This window comes from Zeugodacus cucurbitae, chromosome 4 (assembly GCF_028554725.1).
Source record: "Zeugodacus cucurbitae isolate PBARC_wt_2022May chromosome 4, idZeuCucr1.2, whole genome shotgun sequence".
NCBI lineage: Eukaryota > Metazoa > Arthropoda > Insecta > Diptera > Tephritidae > Zeugodacus > Zeugodacus cucurbitae.
The window spans coordinates 71,552,537-71,571,044 of NC_071669.1; the positions used below are offsets into that span (position 1 = coordinate 71,552,537).

General features: G+C 39.5%; 1 protein-coding gene across 1 annotated transcript in view; it reads left to right on the forward strand.

Annotated features, from left to right (window-relative positions):
• The first annotated feature begins 15,226 nt into the window (after positions 1-15,226).
• The window catches only part of LOC105212355 (ras guanine nucleotide exchange factor B), a 148,233-nt gene continuing 144,951 nt past the window's right edge, over positions 15,227-18,508 (forward strand). The window contains exon 1 of the mRNA XM_011184271.3: positions 15,227-16,916. Coding sequence (XP_011182573.2) covers positions 15,881-16,916 — 1,036 coding nt within the window. The 5' untranslated portion in view covers positions 15,227-15,880. The remainder of the gene's footprint in view (positions 16,917-18,508) is intronic.

The window sequence follows — 18,508 nt, forward strand, 5'->3', positions numbered from 1 at the left end:
TATTTATGTTAAAGTGACGACTGAAGATGGATTAAAATTCTAAAGTTATGGCATACGTATATACACTACAAAGGCATTGCGACATGCATTATGTCTGCTCTCTGCTTATAAGAGTCTGGTTAATTTTTATTTTTATTTCATTTTTAAATACGCGTTTTTGTTGTTATTGCAGCAATACATAGATTTGTGGCCGCCGCCGTCGCATATGCTGCAGACAGCTTGACGCTAATGGCATCGCACAACATATCAGCGAGACGATCTTTCTGCGAGACACAACAACAACAACAACAGCGCAAGCAGGTCGGTGTATTTATTTATTTTTATATATATTTTTTTATATTAAAATAAAATGCAACCATTCGTCGCGGCTGAGACAACTAATCAGTGCATACACACGCACAGACGCACAAGCGCTCGCTTTCGAACGCAAATCCGCGCAAATGCTTTATTTATGTATGTACAAACATGAGCCGCACGTCTCCCCATTTGTCTCGGCAACGAATTGTGACAAATTTATTTGGTTTATTTATTGCCTGAACTGTGAAAGATTTACACGGCAATTTGGCAAATGTACAAAAGTTTGTTTGTGTGGCATGCAACATTACTGCGACGGCGACGGCTACTGTGTTAGCTGCCCCTGTTGCATTGTTCGGATGGTGCAACATTTCACATGTTGCATTGGATCGCTAGGTGTTTGGGGCGTCCTGTACACACATGCCGTCGTCGGCCAAGAGAAACAATTGCTTTTTTGTGAGAGTTTTTATTTATAGCTGCGCTGCACATTTTTTACCATTAAATAGATTTGGCTTTATTTCCTCTTTTTAATGCCCGCAATCAATTTGCGAAAAAAGCCAAGGTGGCTTGATGGCAAAAGTTCAACTCGGTGCAAGGAAAATGAGAAGGCCGTTTTGTGCTATTTTTATCAAGTGATACTACGCCACCCATACCCATCACGGGTGTGGTGACTACTATGGTTAATATTCGATTTTTTAGCATACATAATCCCAGTGTAACAGTTTTCCTCGATCTTCAATTCAATCACAACCATTTGTAACTGAGAATATTGTTCTCAGATCCCATTCTTTCTTGCTGGACCGGTTTTTTGAAATCAAGCGGATCTTGAAGTATTCGTTGTGAATACTTTTGGGAGGGACGGAGGTGGTGTTTTGAAGTCTTGTATAAAATTCAAGGTCCTGCAGCGATAACATTTCAAGAGATAATTTGAACTTAGTACACCTCCTCCTCCTCTATATAATTTTTTTTATAATTTTTCAACCTTATTTTGGGCCGTGGTAAAGTTTAAGAATTTCATTTATTTATGCTTTTTTGGTTCGCAATTATTTTAATCCACCAAACTTTGCACATTTTGACCTCAAACTGTTGTCAGCAATTCGTAGTTCTTTTCCAAGGGAAAAGTTGCACCGACAAATCATTATTCTTTTCCGAACACACACAAACTGAACTAGACATCGTGCGGTATGAAACGATTTAAAGTCGGCTGTCAATGCACTCATGCATTTCCGTTTCCGGTTTTGCGTTGCACAATGGAGGAGCAACAGCACCCAGTAAACTAAAACTGTCGGTATAGTCGAACTTTCAATTCCAAATTCGAAAAATATTTGTCAAAAAATAATTATTATCGTATTACTTAAGCTAATTTTTGAATTGCGCCTAAAATTGTGCTCATGAACAATAATTTTTTTGTTCATAAAAACGTTTACCTCTTACTACTTCGAAAAACATTGGAGCTCTTTTTGATTTCAATTACTTAGGTTTGCTGGGTTGCCACCCTACTACACACACACATTCGCCCGAGACTAATGCATTTGCACAAAAGTAAAAGTTTCTGGCATTCAATCAAAAATATTTTGGTGGATTGCAGTGATTGTTTGGTTTTTTTTTTCGAGCGTCTGCTGCGAACACAAGTAGAACCGCTAGTGGAAGAGCAACTACGGCGGGCGAAGCTTTTTTGTAGTTGGCAACGACGACGCCAAAGGCGACAGCAAATGAAAAATGAATTTAAACTTTGGCGCACGTCAAATGCAGCACTGCCATCAGCAGCAGGCATGATAGTGCAGTAGAGAGGGCAGAGCAACATGAGAGGCAGACTCAACTGTGCGGAGGAACTTTTCACTTTGACTGCCAACTTATGGGAAACTATGAGACCGCGGTGAAAACACAATCAACAACGTCAAGACGTGCGTTGTTGTTGGTGGGTCACGTAACGCTGACTGTAGATCTGCACTAATGACTGTGCTACCATTGCTATTGTTGTTGTTGTGTGTGTCAGCATCTAGCCTCAACGGCCGCAGCAAGGCATTTCTTCTGAAAAGTAAAGTTTCAACTTTCCAGGCGCTGCGCGAATTGTCTTCCATACGCAAAGCATACTTTTAGGCGCGCTAACTGGCGTAGTACGCAATCGCTCACCAGTCTGTCGCGGCAAATAGCGGTACCGTAAAAGTTCTGCGGCTGCTTTGACTGCGGCGAACTTTTGACGTATTTGCAGGCGGGCGGCACAAATGCTCCTTTAATTGGTTCGCAAATTAGCGAATTACGCGCGTTCAAGGGTGCAGCGGAGAAAGCGTGGGGGAGTGTGAGTTGAAGTGAGTGTGCGAAATACATTGAAAAGTATCAGAAGTTTGATATTGAAAGCCAATTTATACTAAACTACACTTCTAGAAGATCGAAGTCTACTCTCAGTTAGGAATCTGGAGGCCAACTAGTACCGGCTAAAAACGAATTGGGGGAGGTTTTGGGACCTGTTTAAAAAAACGATTAAAGCTTGATGCATACAGATTGCATCCTTCCATTCTAATGCACATACACTACATACCGTTATGGTCAAAGAATCATTGAAGGTGCCATGGCGTATACGTAACTTGAGACATAATTAGAAGAACAAACAAAAACTATTGAAACTATGTACTTTCATACAATTTTATATAATAAAATCTCACAGCAAATGAATTAGACGCAGCAGAAGAGCACATACATATGTATATAGATTTGAAAATGTGCATTGAAGTGATATTTATTGATATCACCGCCCTGTGGCTTGGTAACAAAGCATATCCACTTTAATGTGTGTGAGTGCATTTGTGGCAGCTGCAACACTGCATAAAGGTCATTGTAAGGACAAAGTTGTGTGGCACATGTGAGCGTAGTTTATTGAATTTTACGCTCCATTGTAACGTTGCCGTAACGAAGTTAAGAACGCATCGTGCAGTAATGAAGATAAAAACGGGTGTAACTTTACACCTACGCGTCGTGATGTCGATAACTGTTCATAAATAATAGTTGCGCTCTAGTGGAAGGGAGAGACCGAGGATGATTGAATAACTTCCATTCTTATGAGTTTGAGCGCGGATGTTAGAACTCCTTTGTGGTTATTGAAACTATTTTAGTTATTCGAGAAGTCTTTTCTTAATCCTTCTTGATATTATTAAGAAGAGTCGAATCTTCTGAAGTGGTAGGTGGGACTTACAGATCCCCGAAATTGAAAATTTAGAAGCTTTGCGCTCAGATTGCTAATGATTCTGACGGAGACCGAGGGCATAACAATTGTCACGGATAATCGAGGGTGTTTGCCGTTAAAAACACAATAATAATTCGAATCTCAACCGGAAGAACACACATAATTTGATCTGAAAATGTCGCTATATACGTAGGACCCTCTACTATCAATTGCGAATATGCATTTCAGTTAAAATTTCTGCTCGATGGATTGTTTGGTGTTTTTAATAACACAAAAATCAATTTAGTCTAACTGAAATCACTCTTTTACCCAGTGAGTGAACCTAACCTAAAAGTCCATATATATTAAGTGTTGATGGATTAGTAATCGAGATGACCTCCGTAATATCTCTGCTTATGAGTAAAATTGTAATTTTTTTATTTGAATTACCGTTAGATAGTGACATTGTAATTAAATGAACATAACAATGGAGAGGGGTTGCCAGACAATTTGTCCGTTCAGTGTGAAGGGCTGCAATATTGCTACAGAAGCAGCAATTTTCTACGCCAACGATTTGAAGCATAAACTGTTGCAACTAGTTAAGTTCCACAAGTGCGAACTATGAACCACCGCCAATGCGGGCAACAATCGCAACAATGGCAACAACCTTTCTGCTGACAGCAAATTTCCGTTCATTGAATTTTGTCCTTTGCAACAATGCTAGAGGACAAATGCACACTAATCGATGGCAGGGGGGCGGGGGTGGCTGTGTTTGTGCCTGTGGCAGACAAACGTCAAAGGTGTGGTGTTGCAACGCTGCGGTGTAGGTGTCTAGCGCTACTAGCCGCTTAGTTCCCCTTCGTTCGTTCAATGTTGCACTTGTAAACTATAAAAATTGCTTTGAACAGTTGTTTTTGTTTTTGCTTTTCATCTTTAGTAAAATGTGTGCAACTTTGTTCGTCGAATGAGCGTATATTACACAATCACTTCAAGCAACGCTCTTCACCACCTCTCTTGCAACGTCTTTGCTGTGTTGCAACGCCGACATCTTGTCAGCTGTAAAATTTATGTTGCTTCTACACGACTTCACCGCCGCTTGGAGCAACAGCCGCAGCTGACGGTGTGTGCAGTTTTGGTTGTTTTAGCAATTTTACTGTTGTTGTTGTTGCTGTGATAGTCGCCATCGCCTTCCCCCCTTAACTTGGTTGTGCTCACATTCGGTGTTTTTTTCTTTTCATTCCGATATATATATTTTCTTCTTTGTCTGCATCGCGCCAACTGCATTGCATACTTCTAGGGGCGCTCGCAGTCGGTTGCCATTGGATGCAACGAACTGCTAACGTCAGTAAGTTGGCAATTTCAAATTTTATTCGCCATTTTCTAATTCTATGACGAGCTCGCCCCACCAAGCTCAGCGGACACCCTCACTCTTTTTGTCATTTTTTTTTTTAATTTGAAGAATTTGAAGGTGAACTTTGCTGCTTCTCCACTTCTCGGCTTCAGCATCCTGTGCTTATGTAAATGAGCAGCATTCAGCATTTCTCGCTGGCACATAAAGAAAGCTATAAGTTGCTGAAGTGGATTATTTCAGTTAGTTCATTGGCAACAAAGTCTGTAGTTCAGCACGAGAAATTGACTGCCTTATAGTTATCGCACCACAGCAGCTGGCTGTGCAAGTGCCATCAGCTTTATTGAAGTTGGTTTGACGATCTCAGCACAATTGACTGCGAATGACGTGCTAAAATATGCTGAATGTGGGAGAGATTGAGATGTTAGAATAGAGTTTAGCAGATCTACGAGGCTCTACCAAAGCAATTATTTATTAATAGCACAAAGAGACTGTCGATAGTTATTAGACGGTCATCAGTAGCTAAGATCTGCCCATTTGTAATTTTCTCTTTCCTTGCCGGCCATTTCATTGTGGATTTCATGGCGAGCTCAGAATCTGGTTCTCTTTCGATTTCATAGATCGGCCGGTGCTTGAAGTTATATACTGTCGGGGTTCCGTCAGTTTTTCATTAATTATGGACTTTTGTAAAACACTTTCAGCTGTAAAAGCATCACTAACTATCTGTATTTTATATTTCCAGAAAGTATAAAATTTGAAAATTAAAGTTCGCTCTCGACGAACCAAAACCAAACTCTACTAGACGCTTATTATTCCCGTCCTGATGTATGGTGCAGAAGCGTGGATGATGTCGATATCTGATCAGACGGCACTAGGAGTTTTCGAGAGAAAGGCAAAACCGCAGATGTTGGAACGATGAGCTGTATGAGTTATTCATGACTACACTGGGTAAGTCATGTTGTCAAAAAGATGAAAGCACTCCATCTTTGAAAGTGTAGTACTCACTGGTACTGGTATAAACGATGAGGAAGACCTCCACTTCGTTGGAAAGAACAGGTAAAGAGCGTCCTGATTTCACTTGATATTTCCAATTGCAAAAGAAGACAATCCAGCTCAACTAAGGCATAGCCTACTAAGAAGTCACATAAGCGCTCTTAAAAGTCGACCAAATTCTATGTTATAAAGATTTCTTTCTATCACAATCTTCCATAACCTAACTTACTATAATCTACAAATCAGTAAAGCATCAAGCCAACGCTGAGAGAACTTCTTTTAGCTTCAGGGCTAACATTTGCATCACAAATATGATTGAAAAAATAAATCAATTGAAGTGCGAGCAATATACGAGCAAAAATAAAAGGTTTAAAACGTCGAGTGTCTGCATCCGTGCCAGACGACACCAACAAAGGACGTGCAACATAAGCAAAACGAATTAATATTACATGTGTACAAAGGTATTTATGTCTATGAAAAACGAAAAATTAACGAAACAACAATATCAGCGACATACACAACAGCAATAGCATCAACAACAACAATTGACAACAATGAACAACATAAATTTGTATCCACAACATTTTGAATAATAAATTGTCTTTCGGTTCGCTACATTCAATGTATCCCAGAAGGGTGGATACACACCAATACAACAACAACAAACACACATGCAACTTTGCTAGTTCGGGACACACACACACATACATGGACGAAACAATGCAGCATATTGGTCGCTCCATTAGTGGATATGTAAATACCTAAGTAAGTCTGTCTTTTTGTTTGTGCGGTCGCCCCACCTGCCGGTCGCTCCTCCCCCTAAAACTCCAGTCTGCTTTTGGTCTATTTCAGTACACTTTGACTTGAAGTGTGTGTGGTGTGGTGTGGTGTGGTGTTGGCGCACAGGAGCTGAGCATAAATAAAATTATATGCGGCCGCTTTTGTGGTTGAGACGGTGCGCTCCGTTCGTCGGCTCGGCGGTTGGCTGTCTGTGGTGGTCGGCGGGCGTTGCACACGAAAAGTTGAGCCACAAATTGCACTGTGCTGTTATTTGGTTATCCCGTCGTGGTGTTGTTGGTTGGTGATAATAGTTGCTGTTGTTGTGGTGGGCTGTAGTTGTTGTCGTTGACGCCTAACTAGGTCTGCACTACTCGCTACTAATGTCGCCATAAGCGCTGAGTACGTCTTACCCCTCGCAGCTTCCTTTGTGGGCTGTCTGCACTGGTTGTTGGTGTTGTTGTTGGTTTTGTTGTACCTTATTCGCTTTGTGTGTTACGGTGCCACATTTTATGCAACTTATTGTGTTGCTGTTGCTGTCGTGTGTTGCATTGTTAGGCAGTTATTGTTGTTGCTTTTCTTGTTGTTGTTGTTGTTGTTATTGTCATCTACCACAAATGCATAGCTGTCAGTCTGCCGTTATTTTGCCTAAAGTAAAGTAAAGTGCAATTGCATTGTTATTGTGCTTACCGTTACCGGCACCGGCACCGGCGTCGCCGTCGAAATCCGTCTGCCACACAACTCTGTGGTCGCAGCGTCACTACGCCGCAGACAGTCTGTCTGTCTGTCTTGCGTGTCTGTCTGTGGTCTCCTTTTCCTTCCATTATTTGCCGCTAATGCACACACGCGTGTGTCTGTGCTCGTTCGCCTCGTTTTGCTTCCTTTGCCGAAAAGTGAAGTCTAAGGACTTTCGTCTGAGTGGATATTCAGTGTTAATTCCTGCCGTCTTCCGTTTCCTGTGCACTTAGTCGCACTTGTTTTATTCGCTTAGCTCTTAGGAATTCGATTCGTACTCTTGAGTTGTTCATACGGCGAATTTATTGAGAGCTCTGCCGATACTTATCGAACCAATGAACTTAAATATGAAATTTGATTTAAGGAAACCGAATATAATCCTTTATTAAATGTGCTTGTGCTCTGTGGGTTCAAATTTTAAGCCAAATTTCTGAAATAGGACTCTTGAGTTTTGAAGGAGATTGAAGTGGGGACGATGATCAAACTGTGAATAACCATTAAAAGGCCTTTAACTAAACGTATAGGTGTTCTATTAACGAAATAGTAATAGTAGAAAACGGACCAAACTCTGTACAATATGTGTCCGAGAAAAGTAAACTTGATGAAAGATAATTCTATACCTATTTCCCCCCAGAACTAGTTTAGTACTCCGTGATCTTAACTCTTCGTTAAGGGGTAATCTTATACGTTCCTCACGACGATGTCGATATCCAATGAGATGACACTTGGAGTTTCGAGAGGTTTTGCGGAAGATTTAGGGTCCTTTGAACATTGGCAACGGCGAATACCTTAGACGATGGAACGATGAGCTGTACGACATATACGGCAACATCGGATTATAGTTCAGCGAATTAAGAGACACGATCTATGTTGGCTTGGTCATTTTGATCGAGTAAAGGATGACCGTTTTCCAGACTAGATAGCGAAGCGTATGGGTCTGGTGAAATATCTCCTGTCATCAAACAAACAGTCAGCGCACTCGCGTCTTGGCTCCCACGTCACTGTTGACAGTCATAACTTTGAAGTTGTAGATAATTTCGTTTATCTGTATTGAAATCCAACGCAGAATCACTCTTGCCAACAGGTGTTACTTTGGACTGAGTAGGCAATTGAAAAGTAAAGTCCTCTCTCGACGAACCAAAATCAAACTCCATAAGTCGCGCATTATTCCCGTCCTGATGTATGGCGCTGAAGCGTGGACAATGATAACATCCGATGAGACGACTCTTGGGGTTTTCGAGAGAAAGGTTTTGCGCAAGATTTATAATCCTCTAAACATTGGCAACGGCGAATACCGCAGATGATGGAACGATGAGCTGTACGATTTATACGACGACATTGACATAGTTCAGCGAATAAAAAGACAGCGGCTACGCTGGCTAGGTCATGTTGTACGGATGGAAGAAAACACTCCAGCTCTGAAAGTATTCGATGCAGTACCCGCTGGAGGAAGCCGGGAAAGAGGACGACCTCCAGTCCGGTGGAAAGACCAAGTGCAAAGTGACCTGGCTTCACTTAGTGTTTGCAGTTGGCGCCAAAAAGCAAAAAGGAGGAATGAGTGGCGCGCTCTGGTGGATTCGGCTATAATCGCTTAAAGCGGTTCCTACGCCAAATATATATATATATACATATATATATAAAGGATGAAAGCACTCCAGTTTTGAAAAAGCGCGATGCAGTACCCGCCAGGAAAAGCAGAAGAAAGAGTGGTATCCGCTAGAAAGATCAGGTGGAGAAGGACCTGTCTGTACTTGGTATACCCAGTTTGCGTCAAACAGCGAAATGAAAAAACGGCTGACACGCTGTAGAGAAGATTGAAGATTAATCCTTTGTTGGAATTAGTAAACCTGAACTTTCTAATCTGAAATGTGTTTTCTCGTACATTTTTACCTAAAATTTTGCCTCCATATAGTCTATGGTTAGGTTGTAATTGGCAGAATTCTGGTCTTATTGCTAAGGATAATGAAGCATAAATTTCTCCGAGAAGAAATCAAAAATTTTGTAAAATTTTGTAAAAGATTGTCAAATGCTGTATAACGCCTAATCGGATGTATGGGAATCACACTTTAATAGTATTTGGAACTGAACGGATTAAGTATAAATCGATCTTAATGAGAAACTTCGGATCTGAGCATCGAGAGATCGGAAGAGTCAGTAGAAGAAGGCATTACGTAGCTTCAGCATAAAATAAAAATACCATACGCCTCCTAACACCAAGAGCTTACTCATCATTTAATGTTGTTGTAAATTGTAAATATTTTGTTATTGTCTCTTACGTTGTACGCATGTTTGTATGCATTTCTGCGCCTAGTGAGTTGCGTGCACGCCACAGCCGGCCCACATGTACGACGACTATGTTTTGTTGCTATTTTCGTAATGCTTCAACATTTATTCCACACACATTTACTAAAAATAAGAAGCAACCGTGTTTTCCTTACACTCGATTTGAATAAAATTTATGTTGTCGGCTATTTTTAGCCGCTCGAGAGCAGGCGAACGCGTAGACAATAAACAGCGCCAAAGCGAAATCAAAATAAAACTCACAAAAATTGGCAAATGCAAAAAAGAACAGCCAAACTACAACAACAACAACAGCAGCAATAACAACATTGCGAAAAATGCCGTTTTCGAAAATCACATTTTCGAAATGAGGCGTCTTCTTCCACTCGCCTTCAGAGCGCGTCGCAGTGTCACCGCCGCCATGCCGCATACGAGCGAGCACCGCGTCTCGCAGACGTCCGCCGGCTGCCAGCACGAACGCGTAGGTACATATTTAAAAATACGAATTTCAAATAAAAGTAGTAGAAATACACTTCTTACACACTAGAAATTATTTTTAAAGTACGCGTGATTCGTGCCTCGGCTTCGGCGACGTGGCCGGGTGATCTTTGCGAGGACTACGAAGAAAATGCATAGGACTGTGAGGGGCTCGATACTAGTGGCGGCATACTCGTACATACTTATGTAGATATGCACATTTAGAGACACTAGAAATGTGCTGGGTAAAGATGAGCACACAACTTGGGCTTGCTGGCTGGCTGGCTCGTGGTAGACTCTGCCAGCGGTAGGTTGGCCGTTTGGGTGTTAGTTGGCGTATTCAGTTGAGAACGGCGGTCGTTTCGGTAAAGTAACGCGAAAATCGAAAAATATTTTCCTGATCCGGCGAGCAAAAATATGGAAAATCCAAAATTATCTTTTGTGTCATGAAGATTTGAGAGTTTGCAGAAATGTAATTGTCAAGAGTTGAAAAACGTGAAAAGTTGTCGAGAAAATTAACGACAACTCTTTAATATTTTGCTCTTTTAAAGATTTTTAAGATTCGGCACGGCGACAAAAGTCACGCGTGAGTTGCGAATATTGTTTTATTACTTAATTCAACTTTAATGTAATTGAAGCGAAAGTGTACGCGTTTACGCGCCAAATGCATTCGTTGATCATTTTCGAACATCAATCATTGATGACCGATCGCCTTGTGATCGCGTGGAATTTCATGCGCTCATTCGAATTCGCAATGACAAATCGCTCGTGACGAACGCGACGCCAATGAATTGAATGAGAAAATTTTACTTTTCATTGCATTGAAGGTGTTTGTAACATTTTATAAAGAGTAGTCTTCGTGAAGAATTTCACGTACTTTTTGAAGATGATCTCTTAGCTGTTCTAGAAAAAATATTTTACTAAATATATTTCTGTTACTTCCTCATTAATATCTAACGCTGGAACATTTTTAAAACAATCCTAGGTGCCAAACCCCCTCGCGAAAGTTTCTCTCATACAAATTGCTCACATCTAGTGCCGCCAGATCATATCATAAAGTTCACTTTGTTTTGTCGGTTATTCGCCGCGTGTCTGCACTGGAATGTTGGTCGCGCGGCGGGCCAATGGCTGCTTAATTAACGCAGCTTCCACATTTTGATTTCGCTATTTTCGCGAAAAATTTATCAACCTTACAATCTGCGATTTGCTTTATTTTGCAGGAATCTCGCTGTTATCGCGGTGACTATGAAAATCGGCGTCAATCGTATGCGTCAATGTAGTATCTCAGTGCCTATTTTTGTGTGCAAATTCTAAAAATTCGGAAAGCATCCGACATAGTGCGTGTTAAAAATAAATCCTGTGGAATGTGTTGTCGCCAGCATGGCTACATGCTTTGAGTGTGTGTATGTGTATGAAGTTGAGTTCTTTATAAAAATAAAAATAAATACAAAACGGTATATTTAAAAAATTTCATGTCAAAGGCAAAAGAATTCGTACACATGCTGCGCAAAATCGAGAGTTGTAAGTAACACTTGTATGCTTATATATACAGTTATTTAAGGGTTTGAAAACCTCGAAACGACCTTGAAATCGGAAATGATTTATTAGAGAATTTCAAAACTTAATTAAATTTGCGAATTTATTGAAAATTTATGTAGAGTGCACTTGACAACTGCTTCATTTATGCGAGAATTCAACACAAAAATTCAGAGTTGTATTTTATTCCTGATAGTTTAAATCGTTTTGCAGATAGTCGATATTGTCTGTCCGTATCTGGCGTTACTGGCTGTAACTTAAGGTCGTCGTTTTTGTTGTTTTACCGATAGAAAAACATTCTCCAAATAATTTTAAGGAAAGCTGCTGAGTTCACAGTCTTTGGCCGAATAAAAATCCGGGCCGTTCCGAATACTTAGACCCAACTGTCGTTGGAACGGAACTTAGGGTCGTCTTCTTCTATGGTATAGTTATAGCTCTGCAAAGTCATTGTGTGAAGTAACCTTTTGTTATCGTTTTTGATCTCTCAACGAAGTCACGGTCCTACTTAAAACCAAAGTGAGAGTCGAGTTATTAATTTCATGATTTTTGCTAAGAAGATGGAACTGATCTGCCTAATTACTCTGCCGGATTTAGTATCGTAGATTGTTGCTTCCTCTCTCTTAAGCTGTTGTTATTCCAGCAATTTTTCGTTCTTAGTTTGAACTCAAACCCTAAAAGTAAGATGCGTTCTCGCGCCCTAAAGGTTTATGGTTGGGCTTGTTGTTGCTATTTCAAACAATTTGTCGTTGAGTATAATAAAATCTTCCTTCCAAGGCTTAGTTCCAGTCCAAATCCCAAATGTGGGCCGCGTTCTCGGCATCCTAAAGATTCAACGGAGCTATATTTTTAAGTGACGGTTCTTAAGCAGGAATTTTTTTGGGGGAGAAAAATTCAGTATTCTACCATCCACTTTTCTCCCATTTTTATTTGCAACAAAATTAAACTATATGAATCGTCTTGAAACACAAGTGCAGCGGAGAATGGACTCACATATACAGAGAGACACACACAGAGACTGTCTACAGTAAAAATAGCAACAATAATTGCTTATCATTAATTTAAGTTTCAGCAAAATATTCCTACAATTTGACCGTTGCCATCGACAAGTGTTGCGGCACCAACTAAGAATGCCGGCGCAACGGCAGGATGTGCCACACTCACCCTTACTAACGGCAAATAAAATGATCGCTACATGTTGATAAACAAATTCCGCTGCGACTCGGCTATGAAGCATAGCGAAGGGGTCCGACCATTGCTTTGTCTCTTAGCAAAAGCCCGAGCACTCTCTGGCACTCGCGGCTGCCGGCAACCTGGTCCGCTACTGCCGAGGACGACAAATCAACGGCCGGCTGAAGGCAACAATGTTGCAGCTTGCTAGACAAGATTTTTAATAATGCATAACGAATCAGTGATGATCAGCGCTGATGTTGCCGCTGTGCACCGGCAGTGAGGAAAACAACACAACTTAGTGTACTGGGAAGGGAAACGAAAAAATCTCTTGAAATATGCTTGTGACGGCACTCGAGCCAGACATGCTCGCTCGCTTGCTCGGCTATTCTTGTAACAGCTACGCCGTTTTTGCGACAATCACTGCACACAGTTGTTGTTGTGTTGTTGTGCTGGCGCGATCTGTTGTTACTGCTTGTTGTTGGTTTTGTTGCTGGTGATTAGTGGATTAAGTGTTTTGTTTTTGATTACTTGCAGGCGATTGTTTTGACTTGGTTCGGTTGTCATTCGCTTTGGGCGATGCCGCGGCCTCGAACAAGTTGAAAATTCAGCCAACAACTTCGGAACAACATTGTTTATGCGCATCGCCAGTTTTTGTTGTTGTTGTTTTTGCATTTGAGAATTTTCATTTTGATTGCTATCGCTCCCATACAGCCAGCAGTAGCTACAGTATTCCGGTGGCAGTTTTACTTACTTCATTTTTACTTCAATAAATTATGGTGTGACTCCCGGTTTTCCCTCCGTAGATTTTCGGTTTTTTTTTGGACTTGTTGCCTTCGCCACAAAATATTTGCATTTGTGTTTTTTCTTATCTCCTTCATTTGCTTTTCTATTTTATGTTCTCGCTCGTTGGGGGATTCGCTTAGCGTTAACTGCAGATCTCTTGTATTCGAGTGTCTATGAGTGTGTGCTTGTGCTTTTATGCATTGCTTGATTTTACTCGGCAGGTCTTAGGAGATTAAGATTTATGGTTATGCTTATGTTTTCTGTTGCAGTCACTGCAGTCTTTGTTGTTTTTCGGCTCCGGCTCGCTCCGACGGTGTGGTTTAATAAAATGACAGATTTATTCTTTTCAGGAAAAATAGCACAAAAAATACCAATTTACTCGGTGTAATATGTTGTGAAAGCGTAAAAATAAAATATTTATGGCAAAACAAAACAAGAGGTTTAATATAAGAAATATTCTAAAAGGGAGCTTTTCCTTCTTATCAGAAACAGTTTGCTTATTCGTTAATATTAATGTTCTTTACTTTAAAGAAATCTTCCCCCTAGATGATAGATACATATATCCATCAAATAAAAAACTATTTCTGCTACAGCTTTGGTTTCTTTAGCGATGTTCTCCTGGTTATTTTCAACGGGACGTTTGGATATATAAATATGGGATTCTCCTGAAATTTGTAAAATCAGTCAATCACCCGAAATGAAATAACTTCTGATAAAAATAACTATCAACTTTTCGTAGCAATTTATAAAAGTCAGTCCTTGAAGGCCAAAACAAGTTAGGTGAAGTTACCATCCGTCTATTACAAAGAAGTAACTAATTTAGTCTCCAGAAGAAAGTGCCGAGTTGATTTTACCTCGCCTTCTTCGAGACAACTTCGACAATTGTCATCGGGTAAAATACTGTCCGACTGTTAATGTAAAAATCTACATCAAAACTAAATTTATTTTCTAAAATCAAATCCCTGGGAATATAAAAAGTCGGATCAATAAGTTCTGTTTCCCCATTGGAAAGTAGTCTAGTAGTAGTCAATAGAACACATCTTAGGATTGTAAATCGAGCGAACTCTTTGTGTTTCCAAACTTTCCCATTTTTCGATATGTATAACAGACCTTTTAGGTTGATTGAGCGGTTTAAGGAGATTAATCATCTCACATGATAAGCATTGTTCGACAGCTTGATTCAACACTTACGAAGTGTGTTCAAAAAATAACGGGAATTTTTAAATTTCTAATAGTAACCGATAAGTATTATTGTGAGCTCGGCGATTTTCGTTTGTTAAGCTCAAAAATTGAATTTGAGAAGTATTTCGATGATTGGAAGGAGCACTGGAATGAATAAATACCTCCTAGATCCCTTTAGCAAATTTTGCTGTTTTGAATAATCTTTTAGTTAAATGATGATATCAAATCCGTGCCGAAGCTTATAAACGAATTCATTGAATTAAAGATGATCACGAACCATAAGTATATATATATAAAGAAATACCTACTCTTAATATAGTTGATCATTTAAACTTTAGATGATAACGGTTTAAGAGAAGAAATCTGAAGGTTGTTTAAAAATGCGTAATCTTTCTATTGAGAAATTATTGTAAAATAGAACTTTATACTTTTTTTATCTAACTAACTATAAAAACTATCTCTCTTTGTTTGTAGATAATCCTCCAGTGCTTTGAGAATTATCACATCATTGTTTAACGAAAGAAATGTCAAAAGTGAGAGAATCGATACAAAATTATCACCGAATCGTTAAGTCCAAGTTATTGAAATCTAAAAGGGTAGGCTGCAATCATGGACTGCCCGAGAGGTGAGAGTATAAGCCGCAACCAAATTAGCTGACAGTGTCGAAACAGCTATTCCTTTACTATTAAATAACAAAAAAAAAAATACGAACAAAGCCGAGTTCACGCGATATTTGAAAAAGAAGAAGTGATAAGTGCAATTTCCGATGAGCCAAACGACGGCCGACAGCTGTGCGATTGGTGAACGAAGTGTAAGCGAAGTGCGGGTGCGCCTAATTTGGCGATAATCGATACACTGTGGCCCCCACGCATGCAGCCAAAGGCGCCGCGGGGGCCCACCCATCATTGGTAGCGCTGCGCGTATTGCTGTTTTTGGCAACAACAACAACATTTCTGGTGGGGTCGGTGCCAGCCCTCGCGGTGTCCACAAACCAAAGACAAATAGCGCATCGCATTGGCAAGACTGGTGGCAGAAGCAGCAACAACAACAATTACAATAGCAACAACAACAATCGTACGAGTCATGTGGCAAACAAAGAGTCTGAAACGGATACAACATTTTTGCGACCATTTTTCATATGGCCGATGACACGAGTTGCTGGTGTTGCAACGCCAACAACAGCAACATCAACAACAAATGCCTCGACGGCATCAGCTAGAAATACGAAAGTGCACATAAATTTGCGCGCCAACAACAACAGCGGTGGTAGCGGTAGGAGCAACAACAGTAAAAACAACAACATCAACAGTATAAACAACCAAACCAGCGTCGGGCAAAGTAAATATTTGACATGGTACAAAATAGTGAGCGAACACAACAAAAAGTACAACAACAACGACAATTACAATTACACATACAAATCAGACAACAACAACGAAAGTTACAACAACAGAAGCAACATTGGAGCAACCACGACAACGAGGCGCAACGAACAAATTGGAAACGTAGACGGAAATGCCGGCGGAAACGGAAGCGCTCGGGTAGTAGCGCATACGGGAAATGCCAATAAAAGTAGAATAAGTAGAAGCGAGAATAGTTACTACAGTGTAAATAAATTTGTGTTAGCAACAAATGAACGGCGCTCGGTTCGCAGGCGTCATCATGTAAATAAGAGTCTTGTAAATAGTGTAAATAAGAATCCAAATAAAAATAGAAATAAGCGCAAGAGTGAAAATAGCAGCCGTGCCAGCGGCCATAGTTCCCAAGTGAATGGAGTAATAGAAATAGAAAAAGGCAAAGGCAAAGGCAAAGCGTTCGCAAATAACACGCGCCTACAATTCGAACGCAAGAGCTCGAGAGAACACAGTGTAAATAGTTTCAATAAAAGTGTTGTTAGTGCTGATGTTGGTGTTGGTGTTGGTGTTGTGGCAGAGAGTGTTGAAAAAAGTGCGCAAAATTTTATTGCCAATCAAAGAACGTCAATATTTTCGACGGGTTTGTCTTCACGTGCGCAAATTTCTACTCACAACAAACAGCTGCTGCTCGCAAAAAATAATAGTGTAACAACAACAACAACAACAACAACAACTACAACAGAAAGCAGTTCACCTACGCATCTCGATTACATTGTGATTACCGATTACAATCGGCCACGCAAGCGCACCTTCTGGCAGAAATACGGTGAGTAGGTAATGCAATTTGTTTTCAATTACTATATGTTTGTGAAATACAATAGAATATTTTGTATTTTTTAATTTTATTTTAGAAATTTGTTTAAAATTTGATTTACAATTTACGGTACATTTATAAAATTTCGTAAATCCTCATCCATTTCTTCGAGAGATTTTGATTTTATTCGACGAATTATTTTAGTACTTCAGTTTGAGTATAAAAAAATATATATTTTCCATGGAGCTTTTATTAAGAGCTTTCGCAATATTCGTCAATCTTTTTTAATCTCAAAAGCTTTTCTATCCTCACATAATTTTGCCAGTTATATCGTACACATAAACTATCTTTACAATTTACTGAACAGTTATTCATAATTTCAAATTTTATTTAAGCTCGTCTTAAGGGTTTGCTCTTCAATAGTAATTTCATTAATTCAATTGATATTTTAATAGTAGTAGTAGTAGTTAATGTAAGTTTATGAATTAAAACTACCGTTACAATGATTCACGAATTCACGAATATTTAACTACCTGTCTGTTAAAAAAATAACGGGATTTTTGGTTTTTGGAAAAAAAATAGTATTTCATTCGCCTACATTAATGTCCCCGTTCGATGTAATGCACTTATTTCTAATCGCTTCCGCGCTTCTTTCAATCGTCGAAACACTTCTCAACTCGATTTTTGGAATAACCTTTAGCTCTTTCAGCAAAGGTTATGTATATCAACATAGTAAAAAAAAATTGACAATTGATCTCTCCCAACTCGGGAAATTTAAAATTTTACAATTCCCGTTATTTTTTAAACACATTATTAGTATGAATATATTATAAGAAAAGCTTTTGCTTAGACGTTAGTGAGCTTTTTATGAACAGTTTGAGAATTAGAACTGAGTACTAGCGATCGAATGAGGCAATTTTCATATGCAATATGTTTAACACCTAAAAGTATGCTTCTAAAATTGTGTTTATATAATATTTCGAAGAGAGTCTCATAACTTCTTAACTTATCATGATTACTTAAACAACAACTTTGGAATAAAATGGAAAACAGATTCATATTATAATATTATGAGTATATTCTTAGTGTTACAGTTATAAATGGAAAAATAACGGCATTTTACTTAAACGATAATTACATAATAATAGATAATTAGGCAGCCATTTATTCCAACCGTAACTTGTATTTAACTTTTCATTGGCGCACAATAATTTAATGCCAATTAACACTTCACTGCCAGCCAATACTAAAACGCACACAGATAAACCGCTTGACGTGACATGACATGTGTTTGTCAGCGACTATCAGCTCCTACCTACACACACACATGCCAGTCGCCTCACTTTTTATTATACGAGCAGTTGGTGCGCTCGCCACATGTGAAACTTTTATGGCCCTCGGTCCATGTCTATGGCCAGCCAACCAAATTGCTTTATTATAGTTGAGCGTCAAAAAGTTTTACGGCCACAATAAAGCACAAGACAGCAAAAATAAAGTAAAAAAACAGTAAAAACAACAACAACACACGCGCATAAAAAGGACTAGGCGACGTAGTACTCTCTTTGAACTAATAAAATGAAATTACCTTTTTAGCTATGTGCCTC